We start from the raw sequence: 21,163 nt of genomic DNA, 5'->3' as shown, positions 1-21,163 counted from the left end.
TTTATTTTAAAATTAAATTTATATTAATTTTAATGTGCAAAAGCAAACTTGTATGCTAAACTAGAATAGTCTGTACCTTCAGGACACCAGAAATTAAAAAAGCCTTCAAATAATTAGTTTTTTATATATGTAATGACATATAATGACGTATAATGATGTGTGAGATCTCGTGTGTGTGTGTAGAAAATCTGTGAATTTGACTAAGCTGCCGAGATCATTCCTTTGGGGTACTGTAGCAGTTTAACTGTAGCTGAATGTACTCACTGTGGTTTAGAGTTTAGCTGTATTTGGGTTGCTTTCATATGAAAAATATTTCCATGCATGATATATTTGTGAAGGTTGTCTTCTCTTTTTTATATTATTAGTACTTCTATGAAGTTTGTCATAAAAATATCCAGTAACTGCATGCTTTGCCATAGCCATTTTACAGAAACTACTTGTATATATATGGATTTACCTCAGTTCATCAAAATCTCATATTATTTAATCCCAGTTTGTTGACACTGAAAATATCGAAATCCCATATCATTGCATGAGTGGAACAACAAAGATCCATGCAGGGTAAGTAAGCAGTTATCCCCCCCCCAAAAAAAAACCCAAACCCACCCAGGTGAGGAATCTACACTCATCACCCCCCCAGTTGTGAGACTGTGCCCCCACTTCCACCTCTGCTAACTAAATGTACCAAGCCCGAGATTGCACTACAGTTGGGAAAAGGGCAAAGTTCACCATCTCGCACAACAGGTTACTTAAACTGGGAAGATCTTTGTTCCGCTGCTTCAATGAAGTGAGGTTCGATATTTTGAGTGCCGACAAAATGGGATTCAGTATCTGAGATTTCTACAAAGTGTAGCTACAGGGCAGTTAACATAATAGAATATATGTATATGTATGCAGATGCAAAAATGTTTTGTTTCATGCTAGAACTTCTTGAATAATTAAACATCTGATTAACTGCAATTTTTTTTTTGTTAAATTAAGTCATGGCTTTAGTAGTATACCATTCCTGTTTGAGGCCAAAAGAGCAACTTCAGGTTCTTGAGTTTGTCTTTGTAAATTGCAGAAGTGTGATTTTAATGCACTTGTTATCTGTCTCCACAGGGACACAACACCAAGGATAGGGGACATTCTACAGAAATTAGCACCTTTCCTAAAGATGTATGCAGAGTATGTGAAAAATTTTGACAATGCCATGGAGCAAGTGAAGATCTGGTCAGAACGGTCACCGCAATTCTTGCTTATCATACAAGATATTCAGGTATTTGCTGGTATCTGTTGAGCAGTATCCCCTTTAAGAGCTCTGTGTCCTTAATTATCCTAGCAGACCTGGACCTTCTGCATAGAAACTGTAAAAATTATTGTTTTGGGACAGTTATTACCTGTGTTCTACTTCATATTTTAAATTTTATTTGTAGATCTGTTTTTAAAGCTAATACTGGAAATAACTATTGAACTTAATATGGATTTTATAATTGAATTTATGTTATTTGGAAAAGAGCTCTGCAGTAATCTAGTTAGATCTCATAACTTGGCTCCCCTAAGTCAAAATACAAAAATAATTAACTCAAAAGAGAGGGAAGAGGAGGATTATTTGGGGGAAGAGAACTTCTCCATTTATTTATTGTGTGTTTTCATTCATTCATTTATGGTATTTATTTATTTATTGAATGAATGAATGATTGGTGTTGGGTTAAGTGTTCAGTCTTTTATTTAGGAAGCACCATTGTTGAAAATGTGAAAAAAAATATTATTGAAACTAATACCAGATTCAGTGGAGGAATTGATGCTTAAGAAATTAGTAGCAGTTGGAGAAGCAGTAGCTTCTTTCTTTTTAATTTTATTATTTTTTTTAATTTTCTTGGGTGGCAAAAGCCAGGTTACCTTTTTGCCTAGGCTTATATAGGCCCTAAGGCCCAATAGCCTACTACCTATCTATGAACCTATATTAGAAGAGGAAAATGAATGCAGCACGATAATTTGGTGAGATAATGGGATTTACACAAGGAAACATGATTTATAGAAAACCGGAAGATACTACCACATCAGAGCCCATGTGGAGAACTTTGTGCTATGTAGGTACATACAGTAGTGTCACTGTACAGGAACTCAGCAGTAATGGTGCTAAGTCTGCACTTGGAACCAAGTAAAACAAGACAGTGGGATTAATATGCTTGTTGTTTCGTAATAAGGTTTGGGGATGCTGCTTGTTAGAAACTTTAATCCAATTAAGGAGAATCATTGGACCCCCAAAAGAGTATCATCTGAGACTCAGTACATCTGAATAGATAGTGGACATTTGAGGTGGATTGTGTGAGGAAGTATTGATTGTCATGGACATGGTCATTGATGCATGGGCAGTCTTACAATGGAATTTGTAGAGTTAAATACATGGGAGAGCCCAAGCATCCGTACAGCATTTATGAGACAATTCTTGCAAGAAATATGAACTGTTGATTAAAAAGTATGAGTAGCATATCCACTGTGGGCCAGACAGCCTTCATTATCTGTCAAATCCTAGGTTTGGGGCTAGGATTTATGCAAAGTTTGACTTCAATTGTCAACTTTATGCCTTGTATTTTAATAGCAATTGACACAGTGGTTATAGTTGTTTCCTGTTAGCAGTTGCTTCTCCATTTCATTTCTTGGTTAGACTGCATTCTGTATAATGTCTGCACATCCTCCCTTTGTCTGCATTATTTTTTTAATTTCCTTTCACGTTCCATTGACATAATAAAGGTGAACTGGCATTCTTCCAATTTAGCTGTAGTTTTCTTTTCGTGGGGGGGGGGGTATGCTTGCATCCTGCATTGGGTTGACTACCCGCTCGGGATTAATTCCTCTACCATGCCCCAGTGAGTGGCAGGGTAGGATCTGGCACTTCCACAGCCCAGAATGGAATTAAGCAGGTGATTGAAAAATGAATGAATTAAATAAACATATACAGACATGAAAAGGTCCAAGTTTGAATAGTGCACATTCAGATTTTATTTCTATTTTTAGTGCCCCTCCTCTGTCTTTGTATTCTTAGTGGATAAACTGAAGTGGCCCAGTATGGACCCTTCTGATGTGAAATAGAGACTTTTCTCATTAGCTGAACCATTTTGCTGACCCCCACTACAGGATGTGCATTAAGATGAATGCAATGTGTGCATGCATGCTGTCAAGCATGAGTCCTGTATTGTGACTGATCCCCCTCTGAACTTGTATTTCCCCTCTGTCTCCCTCATCTGATGGGTTCCACACCCTCACTATGGATTCAAGCCATTAACTTTTCCACTTCAGAGCTTTTCCAATACTGTCAAATCTTATTTGGTGCATGTGTTTTTTTCTGCTATTTTTTCCTGATCATTTACTGTCTTTTTAGTCACCAAAGATTCATTTTTCACTTGTACTTATCATTTTTCAAAGAAAAAAAAATACTCCTTATATTTCCTCCCAGTTTCCTGCTAAGCTTAGAATTCTTTTTCTACTGCAAGCCATTGAAAACGTATTTTCATAAAATTTGATATTAAAATGTATAAATAAATTGTATATCTTTCTAGTTAAAATTGTTGCTTTGTTGCTTAATATTATACTGTTGTTGCAGTTACTGGCTTTGGGTTTTAAAAAGTACATTAAATTTGGGCACAAGTTTCTGTCCTGGGATACACACAGACTTCTACTTTGTGTGCTGGGGCCAGAACACTTGCGGCTCCTTGTGAAATCTGTAAGGTCTTCAGGCCTTCTTCTTTGTTACAACACAAAAATAATTTTGAAGAGCCATCTCAACTCCAGCTCGGGGTTTAAATTAGACAAAACAAGATAGAGTAAAGAGAAAAAAAAAAGATAAAGGCAGAGAAAATGAAGAAGAAAAGGAAATTGGAGGAAAAAAAAACTTGTTCCCACTGTTCTGTCACAAAGAAGGCCAAACCTTCAGCATCCTGAGATACTTCACCTTTGAGAAGAGCCAGATCCAGCACTAGGTCACTAGGTGCCTAAGGCAGTTGCATAGGGCCCACTGACTAAGAAGGGACCCCTGCTGGCTGGGAGGGTGCCTGTTTGCCAAGACGATATCACACTTGCTTAAATTTTTTTTGTTTGTAAATAATATTTGTGGTTTGAAGGCATTCTTCTTGAATGCCTTCCTCTTCCAGTAGCATACATCTGTTGCATCTGTGTGTGCATCATCATACAGACCTCTTCCTGTTCTTTTCCATGTGAAATTTAATGTTCTCTTCTAGTGCTGTCGCTTCTGCGAAAGCATATTTTTCTTCTACAACAAGACTGTGTGTGTGTGTGTGTGTGTGTGTGTGTGTGTGTGTGTGTGTGTGTATGTATGTATGTATGTATGTAAAATGCCCCAATTAAGGATAATTGGTGGTTAGGTAATTTGCTCAGGCTCAGACCTTGTACATCAGCTACAGGAAGGAAACAAGAGCCTCTACACCAACTGCCATTTGAATTCCAAGGATTTGAGTGTATGGTTCTCAACTGTCCATATTTTTGCTTCATATTTTAGGTCTCTTCTTCATAAAACTTGTAGTTTTCTGGCAAATCAGTGAGGATTGAGTTCACTAAATAATGACAGCCTTTTAAGTTTGTCCTCATCCTTCAGAAAATGCATGGTAACACAGAACCTTTTATTCAAGCAATATTTAAAATTTGTTCCTAGTTTTGGCCTTTGTTTCGCATTTAATTTTGGCTTTGTCCAGATTTCTTGTGCTACAATGTTGACAGGTATGGCTAAATGTTATGTGCATTTTACAAGGAATCAAGTGTGAAGTGCATTTTATAAGGAAATGAGCTTCGGGGGAAGAGAAGTTTAGTGCTGCTTATGCTAAGTCTGTTTACAATGTACTGTTTAGCAAATGGTGTCATTCTTGTGCTAAAGAATTTAAAAGCATTGTTAATAGCACAACAGGTAGCGTAATTGCTTTTTATGTGGATTGTTGTGGGTTCTACTCCAAAGGCAGGTAGAGGGATTGCTGATACTGTGTTGTACTTTAATGCATGTGGGGTACTGTGTTGTACTTTAATGCATGTGGGGTGCTGCAGTCCTGAGTTTTGTCCTCCTTTGGAGGAGATGCCTAGTAACTATACACCTGTTGTCAGTTTACCTACCATCCATTCCTTATTAGAAAATTACCAGCTTTCCATTTTTTAATGTAACATTTATCAATTTATTCTTAAGGGCAGAAGGCACTTGATATGTACATGAAACACTAAAATATAAAGTTGTTTGCCAGCAGCAATCTCTCTATTAGTTACAGATCTCTTTAATGTCAAATTATTTAGATGACTTTTAATGCTGTATTGATTGTGCATATTGACTGATATTTGTGGATTGTAATGTCAGAAGTTTGAGTATACATTTATTGATGACATGTTCTGAATTGGGCAGATTTGTCATTATTGCTTCATACATTTTGTTTCATTGTTTACTGAAAAAATGTTCAAAACTACAAATTTAAAACACGCTCTAACAAGTGGTGTACTGTATTATACAGAAAATATAATTTAATGCAATCAAGAAGGTGAATCAAAGAACATGTACATGCATTCATGGTCCTAAAAATGTGTGCAAGGGACCTATGATTTGAAAACAGCCCAAAAGGAAACTTTATTCATCAGTAGCTAAATGCATTTTCTTTGAATGTGGGTTTCAGTGCTGTTTCAATAAAAGTGAATTTCAAGGGCAGGAAAGTTTTAATGGTAAGCCTGTTTTCATTCTGAAACTGTGTTGCTTTGTTTAGCAAATGTCTGTTAGTGTTTGTGCTATAAAATATGAAATAAGTTTTACATTAAATCCAAATAATCATTGTAGAAGTAAAGCGGAAAATAGTGTGCACTCTGAGAAGTTTGAACAGTGTTTATGGTAAACAGGGAGAAATAGCCAAGTAATCGAAGTCTGGAATGGCTCTGGGGAGGGGGGTGTATAGGAGGGGGCCCCAATCCATTACCCTGCCTAGAGCCCCATTTAACCATGATCCAGCTCTGCCTTTGAGCCCTTCAGAACAGACTTGTACCATAGACATTGTCTCCGGTGTCCTTAGGAACTGAGCCTATCCTCATCACTGACATACTTCCCAGGAAGCTCCAGTGACAGGTGTTCAAAGAGGGAGCTCTCAACCATCCTAAACTGTCGACATCCCTCTGCATCCTCTTTTAGGTCTACCAGAAGCATCAGTGATATAGATTGGGAACAGATGATGAGGCCATTTGTAAAGGCTCAAATAGGCATGGGTGTCAGTCTCACCCCCCACTCCTCTGTTTCCATACAGGATCAGTTTGGCCCATCTACGTCAGTAACAACTGCTGTTTCACTGGCTCATGTGTTGTCATCAGTGACATCAGAGCTTCAAGCAGGGTGCATCCTTCCTCATCAGCCATGGATTCTGAACCTTCAGTGCTGACCATGCATGGAATGTACTCAACTCCAATTCCTTTGAACCCTAGTGGTCTCTGCACTTAACCTTTGACCTCAGGTCCACCATATCAAGTTGCTCAGTTCTGTTCACAGTGATGGGGCCATTGGTGTTAAAAGTGTTGGTGCCATCTTAATGCCAGTATCAACAGAGTCACCAGTACTGGGGACTCCCATTTCTGAAATGTTGGCCTCATCTTTGATGACTGACTCTGTCAAAGCACGGGTGCCCCAGCACCATCAGGGTCTACATCTGTGTTTTTTTACAGGAACAATGCCATTTCTTTAATGCAGATAGGGTATGCACTCTCTGTTTAGACTGTACCCTTGGATAACAGCCTGTCTGAGGCATTGACCTTAGGGACAGAACAGTACCAAATGCCTCCATCCTATCATTCAACAAGGATCCTGAAATATTTCCGGACTTTCATAAGAATTCCCCTAGGTTCTTAGAAAGTGTCAGTGTTAATGGAGCTGTTCCCCACTGGAATCCTTCACTCTGTACTTGGATCTCAATGAAGGGGAGGGTTCCCCCAGTGCCCCCCTGAAGGCTCAAAGTTGAGGCTTGTAATTCTGCCCCCTCAACTTTCTGAATGATCCCTCCTGCTGGCCATCTGTTTGACCTGATAGCAGAGAGAGAGCATGGCAAGAGCCTGACTTGATGGAACCCATTCCCTTCAATTCAGGCCTGGCAAGGTTTTTAACTGCCCAAGGCATAACTCTTTACTGTCCAGATTTTAGAGGAATGCCCCTAATTTGATCAGACTTTTGCTCTATCACTCTTTAAATTGGAATAGTAGTACCAACATTTAAAATTGTCCCAGTTTGGGACTCTTCCCTACTTATTTTTTGCTTTGTCCATATTTCTGGAGGTAAAAGTTGAGCGGTATGTCCCAAGGACAAGACCATATTGAGGCAAGGGCTATCTTATTGTTTATATTGTTGTTTCAGCCATCACCAAAAAGAGCTATTTAAAGAAAGCTTCATAGTCCATGTTCCCAGCAGAGAGCTGAAGATAAACCATTTTGGGCAACATGCTTGTGCCTCATGAACCTTTCCGTTTGGATTTTGAATTACATAAAACTCATTGCAATGTTCAAGAGGGATCTGTCAGAGTAGGCTCAGAATTCTCTCAGGAGACATGCTGCACCAGACACCAGGAATCAACTTGACTCTCAGTTTTCAACCTTGTTGTCTATCACCAATCTGCCTGTAAGGCAGCAGATGAAACAGCTAGAGGAATAGGCATTGGCATTGCTATACTCTGTCATGCTTGGGTGCAGCTAGTTGTTTTTGCTAACAACTTCAGAGCATCCTTTGTAAATGTCCCTTATCAACATCTTTGGCCCCAAAGTTAAAGAAATATTTGTGGAAGCACAACAAAATAACAAGGCTTTGTCTACTATTGGAGTTAATTTTGAGATTTCTGAGAGTTCCTTGTTACTGAAGGGCAACAAAGGGCTGTACCTCAGGAGATCTCAGTGTCTCCATTTCAATTTCCCCTTTGTACAAGGTCCTCACACAGTAGAGGAAACTGTTTAACAGACAACACTGCAGAGGAGCTCTGCAGAATCGGGGATTTTAAGGACACTTACTCCAAAAAGCTTGGCCAGTGCCCTTGAGGGATTGTCCAACTGGTGTAACACACTGGAAGCAATTGGGGGTCAGCTCTCTCTTCGTCTGTATGCTTGGCAGGCCATCACACAGTGCAACTGGGTGAAGAGTATCTTGTTTTAAAAAAAAATCTTTATTACATTTTCAGTTGATACATTTGCATAAATGTAAACAAACCATAGTGACATATTTTTAGTTGCAAACATTGTACATCACTTCTAATGTATCCTATAATTGTCAGTCAAGTATTACATAGATCATTCAAATCTTGCCTTATTGTAAACCTCATTCCTCCACCAAAACATTATTCTGCATGTATTGTTCCACAATTTCCATTTTATTCTATGTAATTTGTGCCTACCCTTTTCTAAATATCCCATTTTCAGTTGTTTTGTCTGTGTTACTATATTCAGTACTTGTTTAGACTTTGATTTCCATATTTTAGTAATTGTTTTTTGCCAGCCAACATAATTAGACTCAGCAAGGCCTTACTATGTGTAGGCAATTTTTATTCTGTGTCATAGCTCAAAAAGTCATTTGATGAAGAGTATCTTGTCTAGAAACTTCATAATCCTTTTCACATCAAACCCCAGACAATCTTTGTGCCACCCTGAGAGAAGAGAGCAGAGGCTCAGTTGATTTTCCAGCTCCTTCGAAAAATTAAAGGTCCCATCAGACCAAAGAGGGCTTAGCATCTTTTTAAGATTCTTTTTAGTCCCAAAGAAAACAAAGGACCTCAGACCTCTTCCAGATCTAAGTAGCTTAAACCTTTCATGTCAAGAAGACAAATGACGGTCACAATGCAGCCCATCCACCCATATCTTCAGGAAGGGGTTTGGATGTACTCAATAGATCTGCAGGATTCTTCTCTCCACATCAAGATTGCATCTTCAGTACTGGCTGGGATTCAGTCATTATCAGTTATGATCCCTGCCCTTTTTTTCTTACCAAAGTACCAGCCCCCCACCCGCAGATGTGTTCTGAGTACATGGCAGAAGTCACAGGTAACCTCAGACTGAAAGGGGTTCCTGGTGTTTCCATGTCTAAATGACTGGTTCGTCTCTGTAGCAACAAGAGAATCCCTTATTTCAGCTGGAAATTATTTCATTTGTGTCTATCCTAGGGCATGTCAGTAAATCTCAAAAAAATGTAATTTGGAGCTAATATAAGCTATCTATTTGATTGTATTCCACTTGGAGAGAAACAGAGTCTGAGACTACCTGCAGACAGACTTCTAACCTTCAGGCTATTTATAGTCAAACTTTTTCAGGTACCCTCTCTTTCAGCATCCTTTGTATTATTACAAGTAGGCATTATAGGAATGGCTATTGTTAAGTACCACATGCCGGATACCAAATGAGAGTGTTCTAGTTGACACTCAATGTGCAGAGGACAGGGTAAGTCCTTGCATCCCTGAATCTGATGGAAAAGTAGATGATTTTCACTTCTGACTGCCAGCCTTGCAGTGATCTTTTCATCTCATCAACCAATACAAAATGCATCAGTTACTTTGCCTGATCCCACCACAAGGGCAAACACCCAAGGGTAACTCTGGTCTATCCTTGGCCACCTGGTCTTTTTTATGCTCCCCACCTCATCTTAAGACAAAGTTTCTACAGAAGATATCTCTGTACAAGGACTTTCTCATCCTCACAGGCCCCTTCTGACTGAGGCTATTTTTTTCCCCATGTTGCAGCCTCACCTCAAAGGATCACCCTTTTTGTTGGCTCCCCACCTAAATCTTCTGTCACACCTATCTGAACAGCCTCACCTGGACATCACATCTTCAAACTTAACTGTATTTTTATTTTCTAATTCCAGTGATGACCCATAACTCATCACTTTCTAATAGAGTGGTTCAAATTCTTTCAGCCTCTCAAATAGTGCACTACCATAAAGCATTACAAAAGTAAATGGAAGAGGTTTCCCCTTTGGCCAGTAAAACAGGGCTTTGACCCCCTTCTTAGCACCTATACCTTAAATCCTAAAATTTTTCACCACTTTGTTTGACTCTAGCTCCAGTTATTCCACAATAAAAGTTCATCTAGCAGCCATTTCTAATTTTAATCAATGGTTCAAGCCGCGGTGGTGCAGCGGTTAGTGTTGCCGCCTCACAGCAAGAGGTTCTCTGGTTCGATCCTTGGCTGGGGTGCCTTCTATGCAGTCAGCATGTCCTGCCTGTGGTTGCGTGGGTTTCCTCCAGGTGCTTCGGTTTCCTCCCACATCCCAAAGACATGCTGTAGGTGGATTGGACACTCTAAATTGGCCTTAGGTGAGAGTGTGTACATGTGTGTTCCTTCTGTAGAAAGGGTTGGGCAGTGGGCTGGCAACTCGACACCATAAAAACTCGACTGCCAATCATGAGTGGACAGGTGATCCGCTGTGGCAACCCCTAACCGGGAAAAGCTGAAAGAAGAAGAAGAAGTTGACGTCTTCATTGGTAGCCTCTTAAAATGTCTATGAATTTCTAAAAGGAACCCTTTACTTGGATCCCATTTCAAATTGAGATCTGAATTTCATTCTACAGGCCCTTACCCAACTTCCCTTTGAATCTACATCTTTAGGTACCTTGTACAGAAGTTATCATAGAAAGGACCCTGTTTCTAATCACTGTTACTTCTGCATGGAGGATTTCAGAATTACATACTCTCTTGCAAGCCCTTCTTACCAAATAATTCTCAAAGACACTTTACCAGAGACCCAACACCTCTCTTCTACCAAAGGTGATCTCAGAATCAACCCTAAACCAAACCAAACCAAACCATTTACGTAACCAGATTTTTCCAACTCATTCTAGCAAACATGAATATCTCCATTATATTATAGATGTTCACAGACAACTTCATTTCTAGCTGCACAGACCAAAAACCTTTCATAAAAATAACCTTTTGTTTCCTTTAAAGTCTGTAAAGTAACCCTTTTCAGATGTGCCGTTGCATTTGGTATATTTACTCTGTCAATAATAAACCTCTTGACTTAAAACCATAGGCCCAGTCCACGACATCAGTTGCCACTTCTATGGCCTTTTTCAGAAGCTATTCTCTAAATGACATTTGCTCAGCCGCATCCAGGTAAATAATACATACATTAATTAAGTACTGATAGCTTGATACAAAATCCATATCTAGGGCTTCTTTCAGATCTGTCATCTTTAAGAGTATCCTGTTATGATGCCACCCATGAGGTCAAGTAGCTTGGAGTTCTCTTCCATCAGACAAGGCAGATGGAGGAGATAGGGCGTCCAAATGTAGAGATGATAAAATCAGCAAAAGGAGATTGCTGGAACTGAATTCATCCTCAAGTCTTGGTGAGTACCTTCATGAGGTGGACCCTGTTTTTCACAAAATCTCACCAAAACGACACTAATATATATAAACTGTATTTTATATAGCACATATCATGGACTGAAGTACATTAAAAAATAAAGAAGATAGCTGGGTGTACAAATCATAGGATAAAAAAAGTGCCCAGTCCTGGAAGGTGTATTATACCACAAAAATTGATAGGCCAAAAAAGAGCCATACAGATGATAGAGTGGGCTATTGAGGACAAGAAAAAAATTATGTATTGTTACTATTATGCAAGAAGCCAAGAATTTCACAACAAAAGATATAAGAAAAGATTAATAGAGTAATTAGAGGAAAGAAAAATACTTGTACAAGAAAATCAGTCAGAAGCTTCAAATAAAACATTGTTTATTACTACAGTAGATCCAAGAATAACTCTATATGGACCAAGAAACCTGTACGAAAATTTAAAGAACAAAATTTAGAGATGTTTGAAGGGTATAAAAAAAGAAATGTAGACATGGGAAAGTGAGAGAGATCTGATATGGTGCAATATTTATGCAAAGGAGAAAGCCAGTTTGGTCAACATAAAAAGGCAGCCCCAAAGATATTCAAAGAGAAATATAGGCAAAGGCATCCAAATATGGAAAATTTCACAATAAAAAAAAAAATAATAAGATCACAAAGAGGTAATATAGAACAGAAGATTAGTGAAGTAGACATTAAAAAATAAAAGCTGAAGTTACAGAATATTTGCAAAGTGAGGGAATCAGTGTAGAAAGTCTAATACAAATCATATCACAGCATAATCCCTAAAGTAATGAGAGACAAGAGGAGCAGGAGACATCTGAAGAAGAAATATGGACATAGGAAAGAAAGAGAGATTTAATATGGTGCAATATTTATGCAAAGGAGAAATTAAAACTAATCAATTAAAAAAGTGCAGGACCAAAGGTATTTGAAGAGAAATACAGGCAAAGACATCCAGATATGGAACATTTCAAAATACAAAAAATAATAAAACAGAGAGGAAAAGTAGAAAAGAGGATTAGTAATCGAAAGTTAAAGAAATAGAAACTGAAGTTATGGATTACGTGCAAAGTGAAGGATTTAGTGTAGAAAATTTAACTCTGATAACACCAGAGGATATAGGAATGGACCCCCAAATTAAGGAGAAACCAGTAAAGCAGGAAGCATCCAGTCAGTTGACATATGGATATAATTTGGAGCCTCCCACAAGAAACCAGTAGAAAGATTCAGTTGGAGATATACAGCAAGGGAAAGAACAGGAATTTCTGGCAACTCTGACAAAGTCAATGTTAGGGAGTAATAGGACAATGAGCTCCCATAGGAAAGAGCAACGGATGAACATGGCACAGGAAGAAGCACTGGAATTTTCTGTAGACTGCCTGCCAGAAATAGCGAACACAGAATGTGCCCTCAGTTTAGAAGAAAATGATCTAAGAGAAAAGTTGCTTGATTTAATAGAGATGAATAGACATCTCAAGATCAATGAAAAAAATAGACTGCAGAAGGTCAATAAAACACAATGAATAGAGTAATTAGCACTGTCCATAGAGATTCATGCAACATAACAGAAGTAAATAGGATACATTATTATGCAGCCAAATTAATAACAGACAGTCATACCACAAGAACACAGGGTAGTAAGGGAAAGAGGGAGAAATCGAATGCCATCATGGAAGTATCATTCTAAAAATTCAAAAAACAAACTGGTGAAAAAAACACCCTTGCAGGTCCAGCGCCTTTAAACTCCTGGATTCAGATAGATGTGTACAAAGTTCTTTATAATCCACAGGTTATGTTGTAAACAAGAACGCCAATAAACGAAAAAACCCAAATTGAAATTTTATTAAACTTAAAAACAAGCTTTTCGTCAGCGCTGTGCACCAACTTCCTCAGAAAATGGGGTCCCTATGGGATCGCACTGTGGAGCCAGTGTGGCCAATTTAGTCATGGCCCACTGGGAGAGGGTGTTTGTTTTTTCTAATTCTTTGGTCCAAGAGAAAGTAGCGTTATACACTCGATGATGTTAATAACTTGGTGTCGTTTTTTTAACGGCTCCACAGAATTTTTGAAATTCACATCTGAGTTTGCCGTTGATGAGATTACCTACTTGGATCTGGAACTAGAGAAAGATAGGAGCCTTAATCGCTTCGTGGCCAGCATACATCGGAAGCTGACCTTCTCGAATTCTTATTTACATTTTGACAGCGAACACCCATTATATCAAAAGAGGGCTATTGTGAAAGGCCAATTTGTTCAAGCAGCCCGCATGACATCAGAACATAAGAAATTTCATGAGGAGTGCATGTTCATCAGCAGAGAGTACCCCACCAATTTTGTCGCAGAATTGAGTTTGGAAGTGCAGGGGAAGAGGGCCAATGGCCACTTCCGCCCCATTTTGGGGAATATGGAGGATGGGTCTTTAGGGTTATCTCGCCTTGTCAGTGAGTCTGATACTTTCAATTGTACTTTTGTAATTTCATTCAACTTGGATGCAATGGACATTGTGTCCATTATAAAGAAAAATTGGCGCTTATTAACCACCATGTCAATAGGAGCATTTGGACTATTATCGCCCCCTCAGGTTACTTTCAGGAGGGGCCTTAACATCAAAAACGTCCTGGAGTCCAAAGTTGCTGGTGCCTCCCCCAGATCTGGGATGTTCAAATGTAACATGTGCAGGTACTGCAGGTACTGCAGATACATAAAAGCAAGTTCAGCTTTTTCCATCAGGGACAAGAAGTATCTCATACAAGGAAGATTCAGTTTGTGCCAGCAATTAGGTGGTATATTTAGCCCAGTGTTCAGTCTGTCCAGGTTTCTACATCGGCAAGACTGATAGGAAACTACAGGAGCGGGTATATGAGCACTTATATGCCATCAGGAAGGGGAAGGTCGACAACGCTCTGGCCAAACATATATTAGATAACCCAGGCCATGAATTTTCGTTTACAGTGATCGATCAGCTAAACCAAGAGTTTATGGGGGGACCCGATTCTTTAAGACTAGAATGCAAGGAGTTGATGTGACAACTTAAGTTGGAAGCTTACCATTTACCCAGATTTAACAGTATGCTTTCCATCAGTTGCTTCCTCAAATTGAGAAGCCTAGTGAGGTGAAGCCCCCTGGAGTGACTTGCCATCTGGGAACATATCTTTGGGTCTCACCATTTTTCATTATATTTGTGTTCACCATTTATTGTTTATATTAATGTTTATATTAACACTTGTGGGAATTTTTTTACACTTTTATACTTATTTTTAACATATATTATAATTTTCTTGTGGTTATTGAAACATTTTATCATTTGTATTTATATATAATTATGATTGCTTTAAGATTCAATATTTGGAGCATTATAGGTTTACCAGCATTGATGGCAGGTATGAGTAGTAGATACCAAATTGTTGAATATTTTGGCCGCTTCTTAGTTAAACATTTCAAAGTGTAATTATGTGCTTTTTAAAAGGGGAGCCGCTAGGGGGCGCATCTGAGTGGAGTAGTGATGTATTTATAATGAGACAAATGTGTGGTGCAGTTTTTCTGAGGAAGTTGGTGCAGAGTGCCGACAAAAAGCTTGTTTTTAAGCTTAATAAAATTTCAATTTGGGTTTTTTCGTTTATTGGCGTTCTTGATACATTCCGAATGGGGCATTGTACTCATCACTCATCAGACCAGTGATCGAGTACAATGCCCCATTCGGAATGTATCTGACCCGACACTTGCAGCAGCTGGAGAGGCCACAAAAGTTCCTCACCAAAAGGATAAAGGGTCTCAAAAATCTGTCTTATGCTGCCCGACTGAAAGAACTCCAGTTATATTCAGTTGCGTACCGCTTGCTCAGAGGTGACCTGTGCCTGACATACAAGGCCATGTCAAACCCAGATTTGATGAATATGCTTCATCTCAAAAAATCTAGATCCCTTAGAGCCACAAGGGCGGGTGACTTAAACCTCGACACGGTTATTAATAGGACGTGCTGGAGGGATAGATTCATCACCCAAAGACTCCCTATGCTGTGGAACAAAATCCCGGTTTATGTGAGGCAGAGCACCTCGCTGGCCTTGTTCAAGAGGAATCTTGACCAATGGATGGGAGATCGCAGATACACCCCAGGGGTTACCTCAGTGTCACTGCTCGACAGAGGCACAGCTAAATAATGGGCACAGTTTCTCCAAACTAAGGGGTGGCGTAAGCCACAAAACTATGGGCTAGGCTTATAAATGCCCTCGGGCAGATAGCCTAGTATGAACCTATGAACCTATAACCTGTGGATTATAAAGAACTTTGTACACATCTATCTGAATCCAGGAGTTTAAAGGCACTGGACCTGCAAGGGTGTTTTTTTCACCATCATGGAAGTATCACACAGAGAAAACTATAAAGCAATTAAGACAAGTGCATTATCGCAAATAGTAAACTAAAAATATCTACACAGGAAGAAAAACTTAGAAGATGCACATATAAATATATAGGAATAGTACAAAATAAGCAATTTATTGATGACCCCAAAATTTTTTATAGAGAATTGGGAAACAGAGTCAAAGGAATTGAAAGACCATCAAAAAAAAGAAGAAATAGTTTCTGGAGAAATATTTATGAAGATCCTGTGGAATGTAACAAAGATGTTGAAATGATAGAAGACGTAAAACAAAGAATAAGAAGATCAAATGTACAGGTTATGAAATGGGATGAAGTAATGGCCAGAGAGACTGAAACAAAGTTAAGGAAAACCTCTAAATGGAAAACTGCAGGCCTGGAAGCAGTACCCAAGTTCTGGCTAATAGTATTAATATCTTAGCATGAAGATTTAGCCATGAGTAACAACTGTTTATATGCACACCCCGAACAGATACCAGCCTGGCTGCCAGCAGGAAAAACAATGCTCCTTTTTAATAGTGAACCTGCAAGCTACCCTAAAAATTATACAGAACAAAGGATCATTTGTTATTAAATAAAGTCATAGTGGAGAACTGCAAAAAGGGTAAGAATCTAAGTATGGTATGGCTAGACTACAAAGAAACATTTGGCAGTATCCCACATTCATGGATAAAAGAGTGCTTAAAATGTACAAGATACACCCAACACTGATAGACTACATCACAGCAGCCATGAAACATGGCAAACCACTCTGCAGTTAAGCCATGATAAAGGACAAATTATTATTCCAGGGATAAAAATCCAAAGGAGGGATATTCCAGAGTGGTCAGTGATTTAAAACTGCAAAATCAGAAAACCAAAATAAACTGTGCAGAAACACGGAGACACCAGCACGTAAAAAACAGCAGACTTGGAGCACATTTAGGTTCCGGTCTTAATGACACTGTTTCTATTAAACCAGCACTAAAGGCATGTAAGTTGCCAAAGAAGTGAATTTTAAATGTTTTTATTGATTTAATGTTTATCTAATGTTTGTTTAGTTATTTTTATTGTTCACATTTTATTATAGATGTGTCACTTTAAATTTGTATGAATTTTTAAGGATATGAGAATTTTCATTGGTCCATTTAAATTTGTATGGATCTATTTAATGTGTTTTTTTATTCACAATATTGTCTGATGAAGCACCAAAGGGTGTGAAAGTGCTTACAACAATAAATACTGCTGTTTTTTACGTGCTGGTGTCTCCATGTTTCTGCACAGTTTATTTTGGTTATCTGATTTTGCTGTTTTTATCACCGAGTTCCTTCTTTTTGGAGTAATGATTTAAAACTGTATAGCTCATCAGATGAGAAACTGAAAGCACAGCTGAAAATAGTGAACATTTTTTCAGATTATATAACAATGTCATTTGGTCTTGATAAATGTGAAAAAGCAACCTTTAAAGCAGGAAAGCTGTATCACCAAGAAAACATCAGTTTGGGTCAAGCATGTGATGTAAAAGAACTTCAGCAAGAGGGAGTGTATAAATATTTGGGAATTGATGAAGGATTGACAATAAAACATGGACAAATGCAAATAAAACACAGTAAGGAATATTTTCAAAGACTTAAATTAATCCTGAAAACAGCATTGACATCTAGGAACAAAGTTCAAGCTATAAACCAGTTTGCCCTTTCTGTCCTAACTTACAGTTTTGGAGTGACTTGACTGGCCCCAAAAGGATAGCTTAGATGGGAAAACAAGAAGGATGCTTCATGCTCATCAAATGATTTATAAAAATCAGTGCATACCAAGATTATATATATTCCCTGTTCTGAAGGAGGTATGGGCCTCCTTGAAATTGATAACATGTATAGGACTGCATACATATCTGCTGACTTCTCAAGACCCAAATATAATAAAAGTTTTGAAACATCAGAATAAATCTAAGATGACTTCCCTGCTTAGTCTAGCAGAAGCGGATCTGTGTCAAGAGGAAATAGAAATCAAACTAGAAGTAGATAAAAATAAAGCAGCAACATAGTGTGCCGAAAAACAAAAGAAAGAATATAAGGCGAAGGATCAGATGAGAAGGCAAGAAATGTGGAAAATGCATAAATATAGATGCAAGCATAGAAAACTCCTGGAGCAACCTCATGTTGATCAGGATCAAATGCAGGAATCACTAAGGAGAGGTTAATTCAAACCATAAGATGAAAGCTTAATATAGCGGCCCAAGATAATGGACTACATACACGTTGGTTTACAAAGTCCATTGAACATGTGGGAGAAACAGACAAATGTAGGTTTTGTAAAAAAAATTGGAAGCAGTTGCACACCGTGTTGCTGGTAGTGACATACTAATGGCAGAAGGACTGTATACTGAATGTCATAATAATATGGCAAGACTGTTGTACTGGGGATTATGCCAACATTATAATACTGAAGTAGCTGAAAAACACTGGAAACATGAGCCACAAAGCATCATAGAAACTGGTGAAGTCTACATCTCATGGGATCACCCATTACCAACAGTTCAAAAGACAGATGCGACAAAACCATATATAGTGGTCCATGAAAAGAAGACAAAAGTAGCATTGATCATTGAAATTGCTACACCCATTGACTACAGTGTATTGTGTACAGAGAGAGACATAGTCATAAAATATTAGGATATGCAGGCAAAAATGAGAGCCATGTGAAAAAAAAAGATTCCCAGACAGTTCCAATAGTAGTAGGAGTAACTGGTCTTATAAAAAGCAATTTTCAATCCTATTTAGATATGTTACTCTGTACAAATTGTAGGAGTCATTACTGGGCACATTCTGGGTGCCGCGAAGAGCACATCTGTCTGACATGAAGGATTGAAACAATGCTAATTTCATGCACTTTAATCATACTTTGGCTTAGGAATGGGGTCCATTCACGTCATGGTATTAGAAACTCAAAAGATTTGGAGAAATAAAAAACAAGGAGACAGCACAGGATACAGAAATTTTGTACTTCTCATAACAATGGATCTTTATTGTCCCTGTTTCCATCCAACTCAACCCACTTACCATCCCCACAAATTGTCACTACCATATGCCTGGATAGACTTGGTAGGCCTGCAGCCAGGCAGAAGAAACACCCCTTCCTTAAGAGATGGTAAACTTACCTTCTGCTGATCATTTGGCACCCATTCTGCAAGGAGAGTAAAGAAAAGGAAATTCTCCCTTTCTCTTTTTATGTGATATGTATTTGGGGATAGCACAACAGTAAATACCTGAACAAAATAATAAAATAGGTAAAAGTTCAGATGTTTGTTCTAACTGATGTAGTTGTGAAGGTAGGACACTGCTAAGTACCGCATTTTTGGAGTTGGTTGTAAAATTTATCTGGCAGGAGGCAAAGGGCCCTGCTTGGGGCCTTGACTGACCACTGAAAACACTTTTTGAAGTTGGAGTTCATGTGGTATTTTATCCAGTTTTCTTTAAAAGGAGGGTCATTCTAACAGTAAATCATAACATCTGAATTTGTTAACATGATGCGTGTCATCTTCAGCCAGAAGTTGATAAAGCTGTTGCATCTTCCCTGCAATAAACCAACATGGGTCTCCCACTAATTAAATACTGGCACAGGTAGATATAAGGCTGCTTTATCTATCCCAGTTTGTTCCACGTTCACTTCCCCATTTTGAGTGCTGCACATCTATCTCCCACTAAGCCATAACAAATTTCTACTGTACAGTAACTGATATTCATCTTTGATGTCATTGTTGCAGTATAATTGCTTATCCAGGGTAATTAGGCACAGGCAATTGTTCAAAAAATAATTAAACATTAAATTTAATTAATACTTTTCATTATGAAGAAACTTAGTCCTTCCTTTTGCACAAGAAAGTACTAGCATTGGCCCAAGGGATGCCTACTTTCTTTGGAGGTTGAGCCCTCAATGACAGTTAAAAAGAGGAAAAGTTAGAAAAATGGAAGTGGTGCAGGGATTAATTGTTAAGGATTGTCTTGATGGAGAACATGAGGCCTTAATGACCACGTCAGTTCTCCTGAGATTAGAGGTTGCCAAATCTGAAGAGCCATTGGTGAGTCCAACTCCAGTCCTGCTGTCCATGTTGTATTGCAAAAGTGCCTGTCCTGACTGCGTTGGTAGCAGTCAGTGGAAATTTAGGTCATATATGATATAAGCCAAGCTATTAATGAAGGAAGCAAGCAAGTGTGACCTCCTGACTGTGTTTTCCAGGCCGTCATTACATAAATTTGACCTTCAAAGAGTCATACCGCACCTTCAAATGGGATCACTCTCCCCAAGACATCCCAAGCATCCAGGTGCAGGAGAGTCCAGAGGGCCCAACTAGCATTAGCTCATCTGACTTCCCTTCTCAACCAATGTCATACAGCCAGACACAGAGAGAGCAAGAGAGAGAGACCCCCTAATAAGTTCTAAAACTTTGAACTGGATCAGGAATAGAGTAGAGCCGTGTGAAAATCTCACCATACAGTAGATGTCTTTGCCTTCACTCCTGCAGTATTCTTAACAGATGGGATTCCCTGCCATGGAAGCCCAAATGTCCAGCCAGTCTACCAAGGACTACCTGTTGCTTTTAAAAAAGTATGCCAAACATCACAGAAATGCTCTTTGTGTAGCATATGGCATAAAGGTGACATTCAGGCCTTCCATAATCAGAACTGAATGCCCCAGTAGAGAAACAGTCCAAGAAACCCAAGAGGTAAGCTGTACATCTAGGAAGGTAAAAGACTAGGGGATGGAGGGAATGAGCGAATATAGCAGCACTTAGCGAATACTGCAGCACTGAAGTGAAGGACATCTACTGTTATGGTAAGATTTTATACAACTGTACTATGTCCTTACATTCACTGCTGCAGTATTCTTAACAAATGAGAGAGTACCAAAGCTCAAGAGGAAAGTTTGGAGGGGGAAGCCACAGAAGAACCCCCTAAAAAGCCATGAAGAATGGCACTAGCAAAATTAGCCCTACCTCTAGAGATGCCATCCAACTTGTAGTGATTGGTAAAAGTATATACAGAAGTCAGGTAGCTACCTCAAGAATAGAATTAGTATCTAAGGCCAGTGGCGGCTCGTGCTATCAGACTGCAGCCCTCCCAGGAAAACTGACATTTCATTTGCCATATAAAAAAAAAAATATTTCCATTATTATTTATTTTGTGTTTTAATTAACCTACACAACAGTATGAGAAGTCCGCAAAGTCGTGGAACTCGAACTGCACATGCTCATCGAGTTCCGTTTTTTTAACAACAAACGTAGTATACTATCTGACTGCTGTAAAAGGCAGTCCAGATTAAAGAAAAAACATCAGTGTGATGCCCAGAAGTCTATGCGGTTTAAACCGTTTAACACACACGCCGTAAATTAGAAGGGGGTTCGGACTGCCATGTCTGCAGGCACGTATGTGACGTGGATGGCTAGATTGCTACTGATTGGTTCTCGCTCTCC

At 38.8% G+C, this 21,163-nt stretch overlaps 1 protein-coding gene across 5 annotated transcripts in view; it reads left to right on the top strand.

Annotated features, from left to right (window-relative positions):
- The window catches only part of FGD4 (FYVE, RhoGEF and PH domain containing 4), a 1,935,878-nt gene that overhangs the window by 1,528,440 nt on the left and 386,275 nt on the right, over positions 1-21,163 (top strand). For all 5 annotated transcript variants that reach the window (XM_044088116.1, XM_044088113.1, XM_044088111.1 and 2 more), the window contains one exon: positions 1,102-1,258. In XM_044088116.1, coding sequence (XP_043944051.1) covers positions 1,102-1,258 — 157 coding nt within the window. The remainder of the gene's footprint in view (positions 1-1,101; positions 1,259-21,163) is intronic.

The sequence above is a fragment of the Protopterus annectens genome, chromosome 11.part0 (genome assembly GCF_019279795.1).
Source record: "Protopterus annectens isolate FY-2018-M chromosome 11.part0, PAN1.0, whole genome shotgun sequence".
Classification (NCBI taxonomy): Eukaryota; Metazoa; Chordata; order Ceratodontiformes; family Protopteridae; genus Protopterus; species Protopterus annectens.
Note: the sequence above shows the minus strand (reverse complement) of the source record. Positions and strands in the feature narration are given on the sequence as shown.